Here is an 18,681-nt window from a genome sequence, read left to right as displayed (position 1 = left end):
TGCAGTGGAACGGAGGCTGTACCTTGAGAACGCCGGGAGCCCCAGAGCCCTCGCCCCCGCTTGTGAGGGTGGTTCCACGCCAGGAGAGACCTGCATCACAGTGAAGGCGCTGAGAACCACAGCGAGGAGAACACCCTGAGGGCAGCAAGAGGAGAGTGTGGTCCCTTCAAGGGGCGCCCGGTAGGACTGACCCCAGACGAGACTGGCCTTCCGCAGAGACACCGCAGGCCGGAAGGCAGCGGCTGGCACATCCCAAGTGCTCAAAGGAAACAAAGAAGCCGTCAACCAAGAATCCCATACTCAGCAAAGCTATCTTTCAAACATGAGGGTGAGATGAAGATCCAGATACACAAAAACTGAGAAGTGGCTGCTGGCAGATCCGCCTTACGAGAAGTAAAGGAAGTTCTTCAGGCTGAAAGCACACGACCCCAGACGGAAACTGAATCCGCACGAGGAAAAACAGAGTGCTGTTAAGGTAAGCAGGTCGTTGTATAAAGCAGCGCAAATGTATCGTTTCCTCCTGTGTTCTAATAACTGATTTAAAAAGCAATCGTATAAAATTACATAGATATAATGTAATGGCAGGCCTATTACCAGTGGAAATGTAATACATGTGTGATATTTTCATCAATAACAGTACCAAGGAAGTGGGTGGAGCAGAGCTGGGCTGGAGGAATTGACTACAGGTGGTAAGGGAAGCACGGCTGCAGAGTCCCCTGAGTTTGCAGCATTACTATTGGTCATGTAAGTAACATAATGCCATAAACAGGGGAAAAAGGAATAAGCCCGCATAAGATTAATGCTTATGTATATCACTGGAATTAAGCTAGTATAAATCTGAACCTGACTGTGATGTTAAAACGTAAGTGGTAAACCCTAGAACAACCGCTGAGGAAATAACTTTAGAAAGGGTGAAAGTCATTAAAGAATTCATAATGCTACATGAGACAACATTCCCTTGACATAAAGAAAGCAATCAAGGGAGAACAGAGGAACAAAACAGACACGAGAAACACAGGAAACAGGAAAGATGGGATGGCAGATGTGAATCCAACGATACCAACGATAACGTCAAGTGTGAGAGATTGTCAAGCTGGACGGAGAAAAGGTGATCCGACCTGCAGCTGGCCATACGAGGCACACTTCAGATTCAAAGGCACGAATGGACCAAAGGGGCGGGAAATGTACTGCGCAAAGAACAAGTACGGGAAGGCTGGAACGGCTGCACCGATGTCAGACAAAATAGGCTTTAACACAACAGGTGTTATTACAAGCAAAGGGGCATGTTTCGTAATGATAACAGGGCCAATCCATCAGGAAGACATAACAATTAGAAACATGTGTGCATCTAACAACCGAGCTCCAAAATACATGAAGCAAACGCCGATGGAGGGAAGGGAGAAATAGATGGTCCTACAGCAGTAGGTGGAGGCGTCGATACCCCACTTTCGATAACGGATGTACCAACCAGACGAAAGTCAACCAGCAAGCAGAAGGCTTGAGCCACACCGTAAAGCAACGAGGCCTAGAAACGTGCTCAGGATGGGCCACCCCGCCACAGCAGGACACACATTCCTCTCAAGGTCACGTGGAACGTTCTCCAGGCAGGATGTTTTAGGCTATAAAGCAGACTCATCTGTCCAAGGCCACCACACTGGACGGCGGTGCGAGGGGCTACGGAGGTGGGCAAAGATGTTTCGGACCCGGGGAGCGGGGGCAGGTAGACTGGAGGAGGGCTCTGGGCGTTGGTGGGGGTGAGGCTGAGACTCAGGGTGGGTGGCAGCGAGGTGGGGGAGGGGGAGGGACAGCAGGAGCCACGCTGAGAGCGGTGCTCAGGGGAGGTGACTGACTGATGACTGCGGCTTTAGACCCGGTGGTGGTGCTTGGAGTGTGTGCTCGGGAGACGAAGGAGGCCCCTGCACCGTTCCAGGGAAGAGGGGTGGATTAAAGAGCGATTTCACAAGTAAACGCACAGTGCAAACTTCCAAGCCCTAAATCCACGGACCTCTAAGGACACGTCAGACCGAAGCCGGACGTCCGGAGGGGCTGACACAGGTGTGCAGCCCCGTCTTTCTCAACTTCAGCCACGACCTGGAGATGCACTGCCACTGGCTTTTTGAAAACCACCTCAGCTAAGTTTACTTAGAAGTAAATACCCTCTTCACAATTCTGATTTTTAACTTCCTGCCGGTCTCCACCCTCTGGCTAGCTGCCCCCGTCCCCAAGCACACCTGCCAGCGCCTCTGTTCAGTCCGTGTGCTTCTTGCTGGCTGCAGGAAGAACGCACACCTGCCCCTTATAGAGGATTCAGATGCCCAAAGTGTTTCCAAATGGGAGGACGTTAAGCTGGCCACTGCCGGGCTCACCACGTGGACCTGGCGAGCACAAAGCATTCACGTGCAACCCGCAGACGTTTGAGGTGATTTTCACCAGCAAGAAGTGGCACCTGGGTGTGCGACTGAGGAACAGGAAGAAAGGGTGGGCCGTGGCCCAGCACCTGCCCAGGAGCCCCTGCCAGTGCAGTGTGTGCATGGAAGCTGCCTCCCTGGAGGCTGGAAAGCCCCAGGCCAGGTGGGCCAGACGGTCCCCAGCGGGGCTCCCAGGGCGGGGGACAGAGCATCCCCTTCAGGGCAGCTCCAGCCAGGCCAGGGCTTCCCAGGTCCTCCTGACCAGGTCCCGGACCGCCCACGTCACTGAGGGTGGCGTCTCCATAGCAGTTGTGCTCAAACACAAAAGCCCGAGCAACTGCAGAGTCTATAGGAAATATTAGGCAGGGTGGATGGATTACCCAAGTGTGCGCCAAGAGAGGATTTGGCATCCGAAGCGACTTTGAAAATGGTAAGCTTCTTTGGGTGTATTTGCCCCCAATAATCCACAGAAACAACAGTAATCTAAAAATAGTCTTGTTTTCTGTCCTAAGCTCCTTTTAACTTCGTTAGTCATCACCCATCCTTAAAATAAAATCCGTGTAACGTCTCTCCTAGTAGCAGCTATAAACACACTTCGAGAGGAGGCCCGAGGAGCCGGAGAGGCGGAAGGGGAGCGCGGGGGGCCGCGGCCGCGGGGACGGAGGCCCGTGGTCCCGCGGTGGCCGCAGGACCGGCCCGAGGCGGACACGGGGGCGCGCTGGCCGCCGAGCTGCGCCGCCGCCCCCGGAACTCCCTGCGCCCTGGCGCGCGGCCACCGTGGTCCCGGCAACGGAATTAAACAGAGGGAAACAGACGGGGATTCCGTCACCCGGGCGGGGGAATAAGGGGCGCGTTGAGAGCAGACAGGAAAAGAGCTTTTCTGGATGGAGTGAAAATTATTTATTGGAGGAAGAGGAGGAGGGGCAGTGGCGGCCAACAGCCCCCGGCTCGGCCCCTCTGCAACCCAGGGGCGCCCCCGGCCCCAGGCGGTCCCGCGGGCTCCAGGACCGGGAGACGGTCCCGCGCGCGTGTGAAAGCGCGAGAGGGGCGGACGGGAGGGGGTGAGAGTCTTTATTTTAATACAACTTTCCACACCCCCCTTCGCCCCCCGCAAGGACTCGGCCCCCTCCTCCTGGCCCGTCCCGGTAGTGGGGCGGGACCTCTCCACGCACACTCTCCTGGCAGAACCCTGGCACTCAGGTCTGGGGACACCAGAACGTACAGCGGCCAGATCATTTTAAAGGGAGGGGCGAGGGAGGGGCGTGGGCGGCCCGACCCTAGCGCCCCCTGGCGGCTTCCGGCTCTGTTGCCCCGGCCCCCGGCCCCCCGCCCCGCCCCGCCCCGCCCCTCCCCGCCTCCGCCCCCGCCCCCGCCCCGCGTCCAGCATCCTTGAGGGGTCCCCCCCCAGCCTCGTCGTCCTCGCGGGGTCCCTCCAGCCTCGGTGTCCTGGCGACTCCCCCGAGCCTCAGCATCCTCGCGAGGTCCCACTCTTAGGCCTCCAGCCTCCTCGTGGGGTCCCCCACCCCCAGCCCCGGTGTCCACGCGGGGTCCCCCCTCCCTTTGCCTGGGGCACAAGGCGCGTGCCAGGCCCGGCTCTCGCGGTGGGAGCAGACCCACAGGTAGTGGCACCCGAAAAGTGTCCTGACACCCACCAGACACCCGAGGGGAGACCTGAGCCGGAAGAAGGGATTTCAGCCCTGTCGGGTCGACGCCGCTGCGATGAACCGATAACCGGCAGCGGTGACGCGGGTATCGCCCCCTCCGGGCACCTTCTTACTGTTTAATATCGCGCCCAAGGGGCAGCGAAACACACAGATGGGGGTCAAATGTCGCACCCCACTTTCCCCAGGTCCCGGGCGTGAAGTCGTTGAGGGTGCCCACCCGCGCGACCTGCAGGCCTCCCGGTCCCCGCGGCAGACAAGTCTTTTGCTTTGGGTTTATTTTAAACCACATAGGGTGTCGTGCAATAGATTTATTGTTTTTATACACCAGACATTTTAACCGCCCGAACAAACACTCCAGTCCCTTCCCTCCAAGGCCAACACGAAACTACGGTCCCGTTTTGGCCGCTGAGCCGCCAAGGAGGAGAAGCAGCAGGGTCTGAAAGAGGAAAGTGTAAAGTGAAACGGGCCGGTTGGAGAGGTTTCCCCGAGCGCCGGCTCTCGGTTCTCAGACCAGCCCCCGTCGGTTGGAAACCCCGAGGTCGCGCCCGTAAACCGCCCCTGGCCCTCTGGGGCGGGCCGGGTGCCGGCGGCTGGGAGCCCGGGGAGGGGCTCGCGGTTCTCCAAGACACCCCCTCCCCCCAGCCCGCCATGCAACAGGCAATCTGGGTCGCTCAGATATTTACAGAAGAAAAATGACAATAACTCCACGTCCCGGGACTGCCGTGCAATCTGTTAGTAATTTAGCGGGATGGGAATTTCCTTTCTCGGGCCTGCCAGTGGAAGCGCTTTTCCAAATTTCCACAGCAGGGAAAGCCTGCGATTTTACATAATGACTTCAGCATGCAGGGCCCTCTCGGCACCCCCCTCGTCTCCGGCCCCCCTCCCCGCCCCCTCATTAAAGCAGAGTGAGGCTCTCTCAGGACACCCGCGTGGACGCAGGCGTCCGGGCCGGGCCGTGCGCCGGGTGCGCCCCCGCCCGCCCCCCGTTGCGCCCCGCGGGCCGGTCGAGCGGCTGCCCGGCGCGGGGAGGGGCGGGCGCTCGGCCACTGGTCCCCCGGGCCCAGCGCTGGCTCGGGCGGGCTGGGGCGTGATGTCACGGCAGGGAGGGGGCGCGGGAGCGGCCGGGCCGGCGGGGAGGCGGGGGAGGTGTTTTCCAGCTTTAAAAAGGCAGCAGGCAGAGCGCTGCCCTGCGTCAGAGCGAGACTCGGAGGCTCCGAACTCGCCGGCACAGTCAGTCACCGCGCCGGGGAGGGCGGCCGGGCGCGGGGACCGGGGCGCGGGCGCACACCTCCGAACCCCCGCCGCCCGTCAGCCTGCCGGGCTCCCGGGGCCGCCGCAGTCCGGACCCGCCACGCGCGCACACGCCCCTCACAACGCTTCTCTGGGGCGCGCGGCGCTGAGCCCGGGCCGGCGCGCGTCCGCCGGGGGAGAGGCGTCCTTCCTCGGGAGACCCGGCCCCGCGCGGCGGCGCAAGACGCCCGCTCCTCCTCCCGCTCCTCCCGCCGCCGCCGCCGCCGCCGCCGCCGCCGCCGCCGCCGCCGCCGCCGCGTGGATGCCAAGTACCAGTTTTCCAGTCCCTTCCAAGTTTCCACTCGGCCCTCCGGCTGCAGTCTGCGGGAGCGGAGAAACTTTGGGGCCCTCTGCGCCCGCCGGCGGCACCATGAAGTCGGCAGAGGAAGGTAAGCCGGAGCGGCCGCAGACCCCCGCCGCGGCCCCCGGGGGCCCCCGGTCCCGCGCCCTGAGCCCGGCGCCCGTGCGGCCCGCGCCCGTCCGACCCACGCCCGGCGGGGTCCCGGCCCGCGGAGGGGCGAGCAGGCCGGTCCAGGGTCCGCGCGCAGGGAGGGGCGCGGGCGGCCGGGCGCGCGGCGGGCGCGCTGCACAGATTGGGAAGCGGTGTCCCCCTGGTGTTTCCCCAGAGCAGCCCTGATTTCGTGCGCGCCTTCTTGCCAATAGGTGTCTCCTCTTCTCTAGCGCTGAGTGCGCGCACTTGGCCTTCGCTGGTGCAGCCTCGCGGCTGCTCCGGCTATAGAAACTCAGTTCAAATGCAGGCGGCTGGGGGACGGGGCGAGGTTAGGGCCGTCAGAACCACGAAGGAAGGACACTTTGGAAAGCAGCGAGGTTTCTCTGGGAAAGAGGGATGGCCGGTTTCTTCCCCCGTGGGGCAAGGCCCCAGGAAGACCAGCCGTACAGTGAGTTTGCGGGGGGGGGGGGGGGGGGGGGGGGCGGTGTTCTGCGCCCCTCCACGAGCTCAGTCGGTGGCAGATTCCTTCCAGGCGCTGGGCCCCGCGAACCGCTTCGTGTGGCGCTGCCCCGCCAGTGGCTCGACCCGCAGGACTAAAAGCCATCAAAGGAGCGGTCGGGCACAGCCCCTGATTCAAGACAGTTTGCAGCCTTAGAGACTTGAGAGTTCCAACCGTAGATGTTCCAGGACAGTTGGGAAAGAGACCGCCGAGTTTCAAGCTACTTGTTCATAGTCACGAAGATGGCATAAGTGTCTGCCCTGCCCTGAAGGCTGGTGATGGCGAGGCCGCCACTACTGACGGTGCGCTTGCGGCCCTCCCGCGTGCGGTCTTAGGTCCACAGTCCCCTCACCCGCACCCTCTCAACACCCCTCCCACCCCTGACCAAAGCAGCCCAGAGTTCCTACGGCGTTCCTGAAGGTGTCTGAAGATAGCCTCCGAAAGGGGTGAGAGCATCCTCGTCAGGGACCACGATGGAAGCTGGAGACACCTTTCCGAACGCCGTATCAACCCTGAAGTACTCTGTCTAAACTATTTTAAGAAAACTGCCTAGCCTGCCAGCGCACGATGAGTGCTTATACTTCGTAGGGCAGACACCCCCGTGGGGAGTGCTAGGAAGTAAATGCTGCTGTCTCCTGCACGATCTAATAAATGTGACGGCCCCTCTTGCATTACAACTGCACTTTTCAAAGACTGCCGGCTCGGGAGAACTTCCTTCTCTTTAGCAAACGTGAGCTCAAGACCATACATTCAATATAAGAACATCGGTATGGGGTCAGTGTCTTGATGTCTTATGTTATTTCTACGTATTTTCATCAAGGGAGGAAGATGTATCTCACGTTTCTCACCATTTCATCCCGGTTTAGAATATGTTGAAATGTAAACAGCAGGTAACGTTTACAGGACAAGCTCTTACTGTTAAAAAAGTTTTAAAAGTTGTCGAGATTTTGATTTTACATCCTTGACACTTATTTCAAAGTTTATTATCACTGCTTTTTAAAAATGTGGGTCTTTCAAAGTTTAGGTTTCTTTACTTCAACAGTCGGTGGTCTGTCTGCGATAGAGCATCTTTTTTCTCTTACGAGAGGAAAAGGCATCTGTGGGGGCGGTGGTTATCTTTCAGGTCTCCAGCTTAAGAAAATACGTTTGAAGGTGTCCCTGCTAAGAGGCAGCACGCCAGGCAAGATGATGGCCTTTGACTAAACAGATATTGGTGTATTTATAAGGACCGCAGAATTAGGCTAAACAGAAAGTATGATCTAATCCTTCACATAGCCAGGCACAGGGTGAGAGGCAGGGCCTGCAGGTCCACGCCTGCCGTGCTGAGGCCCTCCCCCGCAGGCCCAGCTGGGCTTTGGTGGCCCATGTGAGAATCTCAGGGATTCCCTCCAGTGTGGTGAGCGTGCGGTCAAAGCTCGCTGGGCACTGCTGTTTGGGAAGGCCCTGTGCTCCTCCTTCTGCGTGCGCAACGCAGAGAGATGCAGGCCTCGTAGGTACACCCACCCACCCATCGGGAGGTCGTTCCACACAGAGTTCCCCGGGGCTCTCCAGAACGGAACGAAGCCCGCGCTGTTCTCCTGCCACTTAACTTCGCGGCGTTGTTTCCTAATCCAGATTAGAAAAGGCCCTGCTGCTCTGTCACACCCAGGGCTGGAGTTCTGGGCCCGGTGCACACCGGCAGCCTCTGACAGGAAGCGCCAGCTAAACGTTTCCATCAAGACGGGAGTGTCTGCTGAATTAGCAGATAGCTCCAAACCATTTACAAGACGAAAGGCACGGGGGTGCAGGGAAGAGGAGCAGTCAAAACACGGCCACCCTATCCGGTTACCTCGGTGGGGGATCTGCAAGTAGGTGGGGATCAGCTCGGCCTTAGGATAAAGCAGACCCAAGTCCTGACCCCAGGGGCTCGGGTGCACCCGGAAGGGTAAACCCACTTTCTCCTGGACAGAACAGTTGAGCGAGAAGTTTTAGTCTAAACAGATGGTAGAGGCTGTTGTTTGTGTGTACATTTTTGGTGGGGGTGAGAAGGTGGCTGAACTTAAAAAAAAAAAAAAAAAACCCGAAAAGAGAGAAAATGAAATGTTGTGGCTTCTGAACGGAAAACAGAACTTCCATTTGCCTGAAGGTCAGCAAAAAAAGCAAACTAAAACGAAACAGCCCTCCAACATACATCGCAAAGATAGAACTATTATTAGAAACTAAATCAGGCCAAAGTGAACTATAGTTTATCACTGGAGAAAACCAGCGATTTGGAAAGGGTCATGAGAGGGAAAAGGTTTGGGGGAGGGGTCACGTGATTCCCAGGTTATCTGCTTCCGAAAAAAGCAATCCCCACGGGGCCAGAGGGCCTGCGGGGCAGAGAGCAGGACTCGTTTGATTAGCAGCGGAGTTGCAGAAACGCAGAAACGGACACTTGTGCACCCTCCTCCTTTCCCACTCGACCCCCCCCCCCCCCCCCCCCCGCGCGGGTCATCCTCAGCCTCTCACACCGCCGTCTTGGCCACCATTCCCTTGCTCTTCCAGATGCTGGTGTCACAGGGTGCCAAGATTCTCGGGCAGTTAGAACAAACACCTGGGAGAAAGTCCTGGGGAGAGGTGGTGCTCAGGCGGGCCTAGCTTCTTATACTGCTGTTGTGCGGACGGGCTGCTCTGTGTCCCGGCCTTGGGTTTCACACCCCCGCCCCCCCCCCCCCCCCCCCCGGGAGCTCTCCCTCAACCTGGGAAAGTTTTGGAGTCACTCACGGGCGGCTGGCAGGCTACTTGTGCGCACACAGGCGTGTGCACGCGTGTTTCAGGAATCTGAGGGACTAACGTGAACGGGGTCCCAAAAAGGAAGGGGTGCCAGCTGGGCATCAGCCTGCGAGTGGAAGGCCGCGTAAAGCAGCCTGGCCTCAAGGTGCGAAGGAGAGCGCGCTCCCAGCCCCGACCAACCTCCCACCTTCCTCTTTCGGGCTCTGGGGGCTGGAAAGCGGTGTTCCCTGTGTTCGTTGCTCTTCCGCAGCGGGTTGGGGAAGAAAGCTGCTGCTTTGAAAGCGAGCCCTGCGGTCCAGGGAACTCTACTCCGGGCCCTGGCTGCGGGGCTTCGGCTGGACGTGCGCGTTGTAGACTCGGAAACAACCGAGACGGGCTGATCCTCGTCCTACGAGGGGCCAGGCAGCTGGGAGGCCCCTCTAGGCATGTTCAGTAGGTTGGTGCGGCGTCAGTAGCAACTCGGGACGCAGGTATTGATCTTCGCGACCCGCTGCCTCCGGGTGCAGCCAGCCGGCACCGCTAGCGGTGCCCGCCTCCCCGGAGTGAGGCTGCAGGCGGGCGGGGGTCCACCGCCGGCTCCCGTCCTCGTCCGCCCCCAGCCTCTGCCCACCCGGCTCCGGCCGCAGGGGCGCTCGGGCGGCGGGGCGGACGGAGGTGGCCGGACCGACCCCGTGTCCCCTCCCCCCAGTCCCCGGCGCACGCGTATCCCCCCGAGTGCGGACCCGGGGGACACTCGGGGGTCTCGCTCGCGCGGAGGGGCGGACCCCGAGAGCCTCCTGGGGGCCCCGGGCGCGGGCGTGGGCGCCGGGAGCCGGGACACCAGTGAAAGGCGTGCGCTCCAGCTCGCGGGGAGAGTTTATTTAAAACTCGGAAGCCGGCGGCCGGCAAGCTGCTTGTTTATGTAAACCCGGAAACAGCGGGGGGAGGGGCGCGGCGGGGGAGGGCCGGGGGGAGGGGCGCGAGCGGGAGTCACGTTACCCGAGGACGCGCGGCCGAGCGCAGGGCGCAGCCGAGCCCCGGGCGCCTCGACCACAGGTGCCCGCGGCCGGGGCCCCGACCCTGGACCCCGACCGGACCCCCTCCAGGCCCCTAACCCCGACCCCGACCCCAACCTGGCATCCCGACCCCGACCCCGACCCCGGACCCCAGCCTGACTCCAGTCCAGCACCCCGACCCAGGCCTTGACTCCAGACACCGGACCCCGCCCGACTCCAGCTTAGATCCCGACCCCGGACCCCGACCCGGGACCCCAACCAGGTCCCCGACCCCCGACCAGACCCGAACCCCGAATCCGATCCCACCCCTGACCTCCGACCCCGACCCCGGACCCCTGACCTCGGACCCCGACCCTCTGATCTCTGACCCCCGACCCAACATGACGGGGCTGGAGGAGGACCAGGAGTTCGACTTTGATTTCCTCTTCGAGTTTAACCAGAGCGACGAGGGCGCCGCCGCGGCCACCGCAGGTGGGTCCGCGCGGGGCCGGGGCGCAGGGAGGGGGCGCGGGGCCGGGCGGGCCGGATCCGTGGCGGGAGGGGCGGGCCCGGAGGCGCGCCGCGGCTCCCGCCCCTCTGCCCCGGGGCGCCCCCCAGTCTCCCTTCCCCGACCCCCCCGCGGCGCCAGGGGCGGGGGCAGCGCCCATAGCCTCCCCAGCGGGTCCAGTTGAGGGTCGAGCGGGGTAGCGAGGGAGGCCCCTTTGGAGTAGGCAGATCCCCCGGCCAAGTGTGCTAGGCTAGGGGCCGCACTCCAGCTGAGCCCTGAGCGCATTCCCGCTGGAGGGGCCTCCTCTTTAGGGCGGGGCGCCGCTCCCGCCAGGGGACCGTGTGCCAGGCCCTGGACTTGGACGTCCCGGCGGGGCGGGGGCCACGAGCTCCCCGAGTCTGCCCGCCCGCTCCCTGTGCCCTCAGCGCTGAAGCCTCCCTTCCCCACCCCACCCCGCCACCAGGAAAAGTTCCAATGGAACTAGCCTCCGGTACCTCGGACCACCACGTTCCCCGGGCCTTGCCTTTCTTTCGTTTTCTCTTCTCGGTCAAAAGTAAAGGTTCTACTTAAACAGAAGATAAAGGAACCCTCCAGCCCCCTGGGGTGTGTCTCCTGGATAAGAGTAAGCCCTTGAATGATCACGTCCCCTTTCACTGGAAGACCCAGTCTGTGCCTCGGGTCGCCCTGCGTGGAGGGAACCGAGAGCCCCCTCCTTGCAGCCTGGCTCTCCCCGACCTGTCTTTCTGCCCCCTGTCGGCCCTCTTTCTGTGTCTGTCTTCAAGATGTTCTCTCTGTCCCTGCCCACGTGGCGGTGAAGTGGTGAAGCTGAGCCCAGCACACTTGGCACTGGCGGGCGCCCGTCTCTGCAATGACTGTATAATATTTTCCGTATCATTCACTGCCCCTCTTTTAAAAGTGCAACGTCCTGCTCGTTTTTGTTTTTGTTTTTGTTTTTTTTCCGGTACGTGGGCCTCTCACTGTTGTGGCCTCTCCCGTTGCGGAGCACAAGCTCCGGACACGCAGGCTCAGCGGCCATGGCTCATGGTCTCAGCCACTCCACGGCATGTGGGATCTTCCCGGACCGGGGCACGAACCCGTGTCCCCTGCATCGGGCAGGCGGACTCTCGACCACTGCGTCACCAGGGAAGCCCCCTGCTCGTTTTTTTAGAAAATAAATGTTCCAACCAGGCCAAGGCTGCTTGGATCTGTCCTCCCTAAACGTCTTCTCTTTTCCACTTCCTCGGCTGTGCCATCTCCAGGCCTTTGGGTCAGGGGGTGACAAGGCAGGCGCGGGTGGGAGAGCGAGGCAATTGTCTGAACAGATCTGGGGCCGGAAGTGGAGAAACAGGCCCTGAAGGCCTTCTGCACTTGCTGGGGTTCGGCTGTCTGTGCGCAGGTCCTGGCTGGGCTTCCTGGGTTGTTTCCAGCAGAAGACTTTCTCCCTTGGTATCCAACCCCCTTTTCAGTCTATTTAGCAAATATCTTTGATGAGAGTCTTGGTGATGCGTGGACCACGCTCCTGACCTCTTCAGGGTGTGAAAGCCAGTCCAGGACAGGGACTGCCACGCTCGTCCTGTGTCCTCAGGGGCTCTGCTGCCCGCTGGGTGCTTGGGAAGCTCCCAGAGTTGGGGAAGGCCTCACGGCCTCCCCCTGTCTCTGCATGTCTGCTCCCCGCCGACAGCAAGCTGAGTAACACTCTCAAGGTGCGTTTTCAGCCTCACTGCCAAGCATACAGCCCCCACCCCAACCATCCAGGGACCACAGTCCCATTAAAGCCTCCTGCAGGAAGGCCTCTGGGGTGCTGGCAGCTGGGGCCCAGCGTTCACCAGGCTTTGGGGGAAGGGCAGCTGGAGAGAGCTCTGGGCAGAGATGGAAAGGGCTCCTTCCCCTTGTCATGGTGTCAGGAAGAAGTTGATAGAAAACATTCCTTCTTATCTATTTATGTGAGAAACACGCATACTTTTTTCTTTTTTATTAAGACTTTTTGAGAACAGTGTTAGCTTCACGACAGAACTGGGTGGAAGGTTTAGAGATTTCCCCCTCCTCCCACAGGGACGGTCTCCCCCACTATCAACATCCCTACCAGATGGTACCTTTGTTACAGTCGATGAACCTACACTGACACATCATCACCTAAAGTCTGTAGTTTACATAGGGTTCACTCTGGGTGTTGTACATTCTATGGGTTTGGACAGATGTGTAATGACACGTGTCCATCATCATGGGGTCATACGGAGTGTTTTCACTGCCGTAAACATCCTCTGTGCTCCCCCTGTATCTCCCCCCCTCCCCCAGCCCCCGGCACCACTGATCTGCTCCCCGGGTCCACAGTTTTGTCTTTTCCAGAATGTCCCGTAGTTGGACACACAGTGCTCAGCCGTGTCATATGGGCTTTTTCCACTTAGCAACACGCGTTTACGTCTCCTGCATGTCTCTTCGTGACTTGCTGGCTCTAGTGCTAAATAATATTCCCTTGTCTGGATGGACCCCGATTTATTTATCCATTCACCTTACCAAAGGACATCTTGGTTGCTTCTGAGTTTTGGCAATTATGAATAAAGTACTTTCTTCTTGTTCTTATTAGTTACTGACATTATATTGTAACTATTAATTATTAAGTTCATGATTAAATTCTTCAGGGTGACGGGAGTGACTTCACATTATTTCCGGAATGAACCTGGATAGAAATAAATGAATGAATGACTAATTCTGAGATCGATTGTGAAGCGAGCTGACGCAGAGCCTTAGAGATGATACTAAACCAAAAGTGGGCACTTTCTCAAAAGGACACGGCCAGCCCTGACCTTGGGGTCCCTCGTCCCTGTCACGATTTTCTCTGAGTTGAGAGCGGCATCTTCTCACCTGTCACCCTGTCACTCCCGCCACCTCTTGCGCTGGGAAGCGTGGCACCCGGGTGTTCGAGGGACCATGGGTCCTGGGGTTCTTTATTTCCAGAGCGCTCGGCAGGTGCGGATAGACAGTCAGCCACCATTTGTTGGGAGAAAGAAAAGAGAATTTTAAAAATAATCTGCCCTGGGCTGGGCTGGGCAGGGTGTTGCTTGCCCTCCCAGGGCGCTCCCGGCCCCTCTAGGGAGGAGGCTGGGCGGTGGGCTTCCGTCTCTGGGGAGCAGGCAGAGGGCCTCCTGCTTCTCTCTGGGTCTCAGGAAATAGCTGCTCTGCTGTCAGCCGGGCGGCGGGCGTGGCCCTGCTTCCCGCCCGCCCGGGGCTCCTGTTTTCTAAGTTATTTTGGCCGCCGGGCTGGGGACTGTTGCCCTGGCAACTGAGGAGGAAATGGGCCTGGCCTCGGCCTCCTGGCCTCGAGGGCAGGTCCCTGGCCGCCACCTTGACTGTGCAAGACGGCGTTTCACGGCTCCCGTGTGAAAGGGGGCATCTTCTGATGACGTGAAGACTTGGGGGCGTTTTTATTCTCAGTTCCCTCCTCAGCGGTGGTGATGGTGATGGCGAGGACGCCCCAGAGGCCCGCGTGTCTGCGCAGGAGGGCGCGGGGCCCGGCACCCAGAGCGCAGGCGGCCCCTTGGCCTCTTAGCACAGGTGACTGCCCTTGCACCTTCAGCTCAGCGGCCCCAAAGTTCCAGAGATGTTTCCACCAGCGGGCTGCTTTGTCCCAGAGGACGTTTTAATTCTCTGTGATGTTTGTCAGAGGAAGGCCACAGCGACTCATGGCCACGGGGTGTTTTTAATTCCTTAAACGCGGGGCCTGGGAAGGTGAAGACCTAAGGCAGTGAGGCTGGGGCGTCGGAGCCCATCCCCGTCAGGATGCAGGGGGCCCCTGTGAGGACGACTGCTTGTTGCCTCTGGAAGTCATCTCCCTGGCAGGCAGTGGGGTGACCGGTGCCCTCAGAGCTGTGTCTGTCTGTCACCCACGGGCCTGGCTCCTGCCCTGCCCAGTAAACAGCTCCCGACAGAAAGGTCCTGGCGTGGAGCGTCTCTTTTGTTTTGTGTTTTGTTTTGTTTTTTTTCCACTACCTGCGGAGTATAATCTTGCCGCGAGGGCAGTGCCCACGGCTGGGGAGAGGAGGCCTGGCGGGGCGTTTGGAGGCCTGGCTGCCAGGCTGCTTCCAGTTCTATTTCTAGCTTCGTGTCCTACGGCTCAACCCCAGCAAATGCTGAAGGGGGTGTTCCGTACAATGAAAAACAAAGTCGCCATGACGGGCTTCCTCTCAGGGTCTGTGACGGACGGGGGACGCGGGCAGGGGCAAGGTGGCTCCCCCTGTCTCTGGTGAGACGGCCGCCGTGTGCGGGGCGAGGGCGCAGCCAGCAGTGCGCTCTGCGTCCCCCTTGAGGCCCCGGACGGCGCTGGGCAGGGGTCTGAGCGCTCGGGCACCTGCCGAGATGCAGTCGGCCGTGGTGGAAGGACACGGATCGACTTCTTCGGGGTTGTGCAGAGATGACGCGTTTGTGTGGTTCTGAAATACACGAGCTTTCAGAATGAGAGGAAATACTTCCGCCCCCTCTGGCCTTTTGAACGAGCTGAGGATGGAGCTCGCAGTGGGCGCTGGACCCACTGGGAGCTGATGCGCGGTCCGCGGGCTCCAGGCGCCCCTACTCCCCACGCTGGCGTCCATCTCTGCGCCTGCCCCCGCCGGGACCTGGAGGCGGCATGGCTTCGGAGATGAGCCGCGCTTTCATGGACGTCCACTATATTAAGCCGTCTCGAATAAGCTCTCCCCAATATTTGCTTGGACGCCTGCGCTGTGAGGTGCTGAATCTCCTGGGCAGGCAGCCAGGCTCTGGAGGCAGCAGCAGAAACTGGGAGTCATGGGTGCGGAGCTCCCCAGTGGCCGCCGATGTGCCAGGCATCAGCCTGAGCGTCTCAGGGCTGTCGGGAAAGTCACTGGAAATGTGTTCATTCCAGGTAAATGTAATCCCTTTGAGTAGTTAAAGAATTCAGATTTGAATTACGGTTTAGGTAGGAAATTGAGTGGAAGCTGGGAGGGATGAGGGGAGGGGAGAGATGCCCCCCCTCAACCCCGGCAGGAAGGCAGGCCCTGGGCAGGCCGGGACCTACCTGTCCACGTTTTGTCCGAAAAGGGAGAACTTCTCTCACCAGACTGTGGCTGAGGTCAGAATCAAGTTCAGGCGCTTAAGGCTTTTGCTGTGTAATTCCTTTAATTAAGGAAAACTCACGCTTAGGTGGTCTTTTTTGTGTTTTAATAAAGGCTTATAAAGTCTTATGTTTTTCTCTTCCTCGTTGCATCGCGCTTATTGACAGACTTTGGTTAAATAAAGGCCCCCCTTCGGAATGCCCTGGGAGTCAGCGGACCCCCTGTTCCCCATCTCCCTCGGGGGGCCGGGGGCAGGGGCGGGCACGCTCTCAGATCCCCGCCATGACTCGGGCTCGGGACCACGAATGTGGCTGAGCCCCGTGGGCAGGTGGTGGGGAGGCCCCACGCTGATTGCTAGGATTTTTTTGAATTCTTGGAATTACCTTCCTGCCAGCAAATGGTAGTTCAGTGGTGGGATCAGCTGTATCTTTTAAAATAAATGACAGATTTGCATAATATTCTCTAGCTGGGCGGGAAGTATGGGATCTGTCCACTAACCCCCCTGCAAGGCCCCCCAAGGCCTCCGGGTGCTGGGGAAGGGGCCTGGCAGGCCCGTTGAGGGTGTGTGCGGACCCGGGCCTGGGCTCTGTGCACAGTTTGTATGTTTGCCGTCGTGTCCTGCCTGGGCTTCCCTCCTGGAGTCGTGACTTGTCTTTAAAATGAAGTCCGTTCTTCGTCGAATGCCGGATGGCCTGTGCACTTCACGTGGAGGAAAGGGCTCAAAGCACACGGTGACCACAGAAGCGAGGGTGCAGGCCTGGGGCACCTTCACTGCTCCCAGGATCGGCCGGTTCTGGGGCCCTCTTTCAGCTGGGGGGGGGGGGGGGGGGGGCTGGCGCGTTGTCCCCTTGCGGACAGAACGTCAGGGAGGCACGGGGCTCGTGCCGCATCATGGCTGCTGCCCGGGGCTCTTTGTCCGCAGGAGCTGGGATGGGCCTCCTCCGTGGGCCGGGGAAGGCGCGCGTCCAGGCTGGTTCAGGCCGGCGAGTACCCTCTGGTGTCAGGGTGCAGGCAGAGGCGGGGCCCATGTGTTGGGCTGCGGACCTGCGGGGGAGTCAGGGCGGGCGGGGTGAAGACCCCACTCGCTGAGGTGGAGCTGGAGAGCCGGTTATGAGAAGCCGCCTGAGAAATGCCAGAAATGCTGGTTCCGATGCTTTAGCTCACATGGCACCTGGATGGTGGGGGGCGGAGGGTGGGGCAGGGAGCCAGGGTCTCTGTAACTCACACTTGACCTTGGAACACGTCAAACGTAATACAGCTACTGGCTGAAGTGTCGTTACTGGAATTCCTGCCCTGGACGTATGGAATACGATTGGTTCATGTTCTGCTTACTGACCACGCAGCCCTCATCACAATCACACAACAGGTGGTGCTGGACACTCCAGCCCGTCCAGCCTGCTTTTGGTCGACATCTGACTTACCTGAAGCCACACAGGTACTGGGAACGGTTTTTTGTTTCTCAAGCTGGCAGTTCTGGTTAGAATGGTTTGGAAAGTGTTGGGCCAGCGGTGAAGGGAGACCCTCTTAGTGGGAGGTCTGTGGATGTGGCTGTAATGTCCGTGTAACGTACCACCGCGCTGTGGCCTGAAGGGGACCTTGGTTCTGCCCGGCGCATCGGCCAGGTGCCTCTGGGAAGAAACACACAGCAGCATTTAGGCTCCCACGGTAACTGAGAGAAGACTGATTCCGTGTTGACACCACTGCCGCCCCTGATGGGTCCTGCCCTCGCAGAGACCCCGGGGCCTCCTGTGGGATCCGCACCAGCCCGCTGCCGGGGTCCCTCTGGACAGCACTGGCCCGGCCTCCTCTGCGTCCAGGACCTCTGCTCACCCAGGCACAGGGTGGGGCTGAGGCAGGGGTGTCCGCACCTGTCCCGAGGGGCCACCGCGTGGCGGGCGGGGCCTCAGCGGCCTGGCCTGCAGCCCCCGTGCCCCCCTCCTTCTGAGCAGTCTTGACTGTCTCCTCTGGCCATGCCTTTCCAGGCTTATTAACCTCCTGTGTGATTTTTGCAAAGACTGTCCTCCGATTTTTAACATTCTAGTACGGTTTTGGTGCTAAATGTGTCCGTGGGCCTGCGAGGGTGTTGGTGTGAGCGGGGGACCCGGCAGTCGAGGGGAGCTTCGCCCAGCAGCCCCAGGTGGGTCGGGCGCTGGCGTCGGGGTCCGGCCCCTGGTCGCGCCGCCCGTCCTTCCCTCTCGGGCTGAGGGGGTGACGAGGCTTGCAGGGGGCATATCCGCGGACCCGCCTGGCCCCCCTCCGCCCAGGCGCCGCCTCCCACTCAGAGCTTCTGGTTCCCTCCGCTGCAGTTTCGCTTCTCTCCCCCTCACGGCTCAGTCTCTCCCTGGGGCCGTTTGCAATCTGGACGACACTGATGCTTTCTCCCTAGAAGCCAGCCCGGCCTTGACCCCCGGGGCCTGTGTTCCCTCTGGGCCACTCTTCTGGGGAGCGGCAGAGAGCAGGGTTTTATGGGGCAGGGGGTTCAGAGTGTAAAAGCCAGAGCTTCTCGATAGCAAAGACGTAAGGGTCTGGGTTACCGGAGGGAGGTTGTACGCTCCTTCTGAAATAAGCCATAATGGAAATAGATATCCCCCTACTGGGGGAGCTGGACCCACTTCTGTTAACAAATCCGATGGGATGTGAACCTGTACTTTGAGGCCCTTGATTCTCTGGGGTCCGCCCAGGTGGGTTTCTGAAGCCCAGCGGAAGGGCGGCACTGTCAGTGGATGAAGCGTCTCCGGGCTGGTGCGCTTGGCCCGGGAGGTGGTGTAGGGTTTCCACGAGCAGCTCCATTATTCAGAGACCTGGGGAGCCTCAGCTCTAGGCACACGATAATGAGGTACCCACATGTTACAAAGGGTCTGTTCAAATTGGAAATCCAGACGTGTGGCTTTGCTGCTAAAAATGACTAATTACACTAGTAGTGACTTTTTTAAAACATATTTTACTGAGACTATAATCAATATCTGATGATTTAGTGTACGGCTGTACCTCAGTATCGTCTGCTTCGTTTTTCCTGTAAAAGAAGGATTCTTAGGCCATGAGCCACCATCAGAAGGTACACGAGAGATCC

The 18,681-nt window shown here is 59.8% G+C and overlaps 1 protein-coding gene across 5 annotated transcripts in view; it reads left to right on the top strand.

The window, feature by feature from the left end:
- The first annotated feature begins 5,254 nt into the window (after window positions 1-5,254).
- NFATC1 (nuclear factor of activated T cells 1) overlaps window positions 5,255-18,681 on the top strand; it is a 103,251-nt gene continuing 89,824 nt past the window's right edge. For 2 of the 5 annotated variants that reach the window (XM_032654600.1, XM_032654597.1), the window contains exon 1: window positions 5,255-5,751. In XM_032654600.1, coding sequence (XP_032510491.1) covers window positions 5,625-5,751 — 127 coding nt within the window. In that variant the 5' untranslated portion in view covers window positions 5,255-5,624. Of the gene's footprint in view, window positions 5,752-10,185; window positions 10,530-13,658; window positions 14,098-18,681 lie in introns of those variants that run through there. The other 3 variants (XM_032654601.1, XM_032654599.1, XM_032654598.1) reach the window with 3 other exon arrangements.

The sequence above is a fragment of the Phocoena sinus genome, chromosome 14 (genome assembly GCF_008692025.1).
Source record: "Phocoena sinus isolate mPhoSin1 chromosome 14, mPhoSin1.pri, whole genome shotgun sequence".
NCBI classification, from domain to species: Eukaryota; Metazoa; Chordata; class Mammalia; order Artiodactyla; family Phocoenidae; genus Phocoena; species Phocoena sinus.
This window is presented reverse-complemented; position numbering and strand designations above follow the sequence as displayed.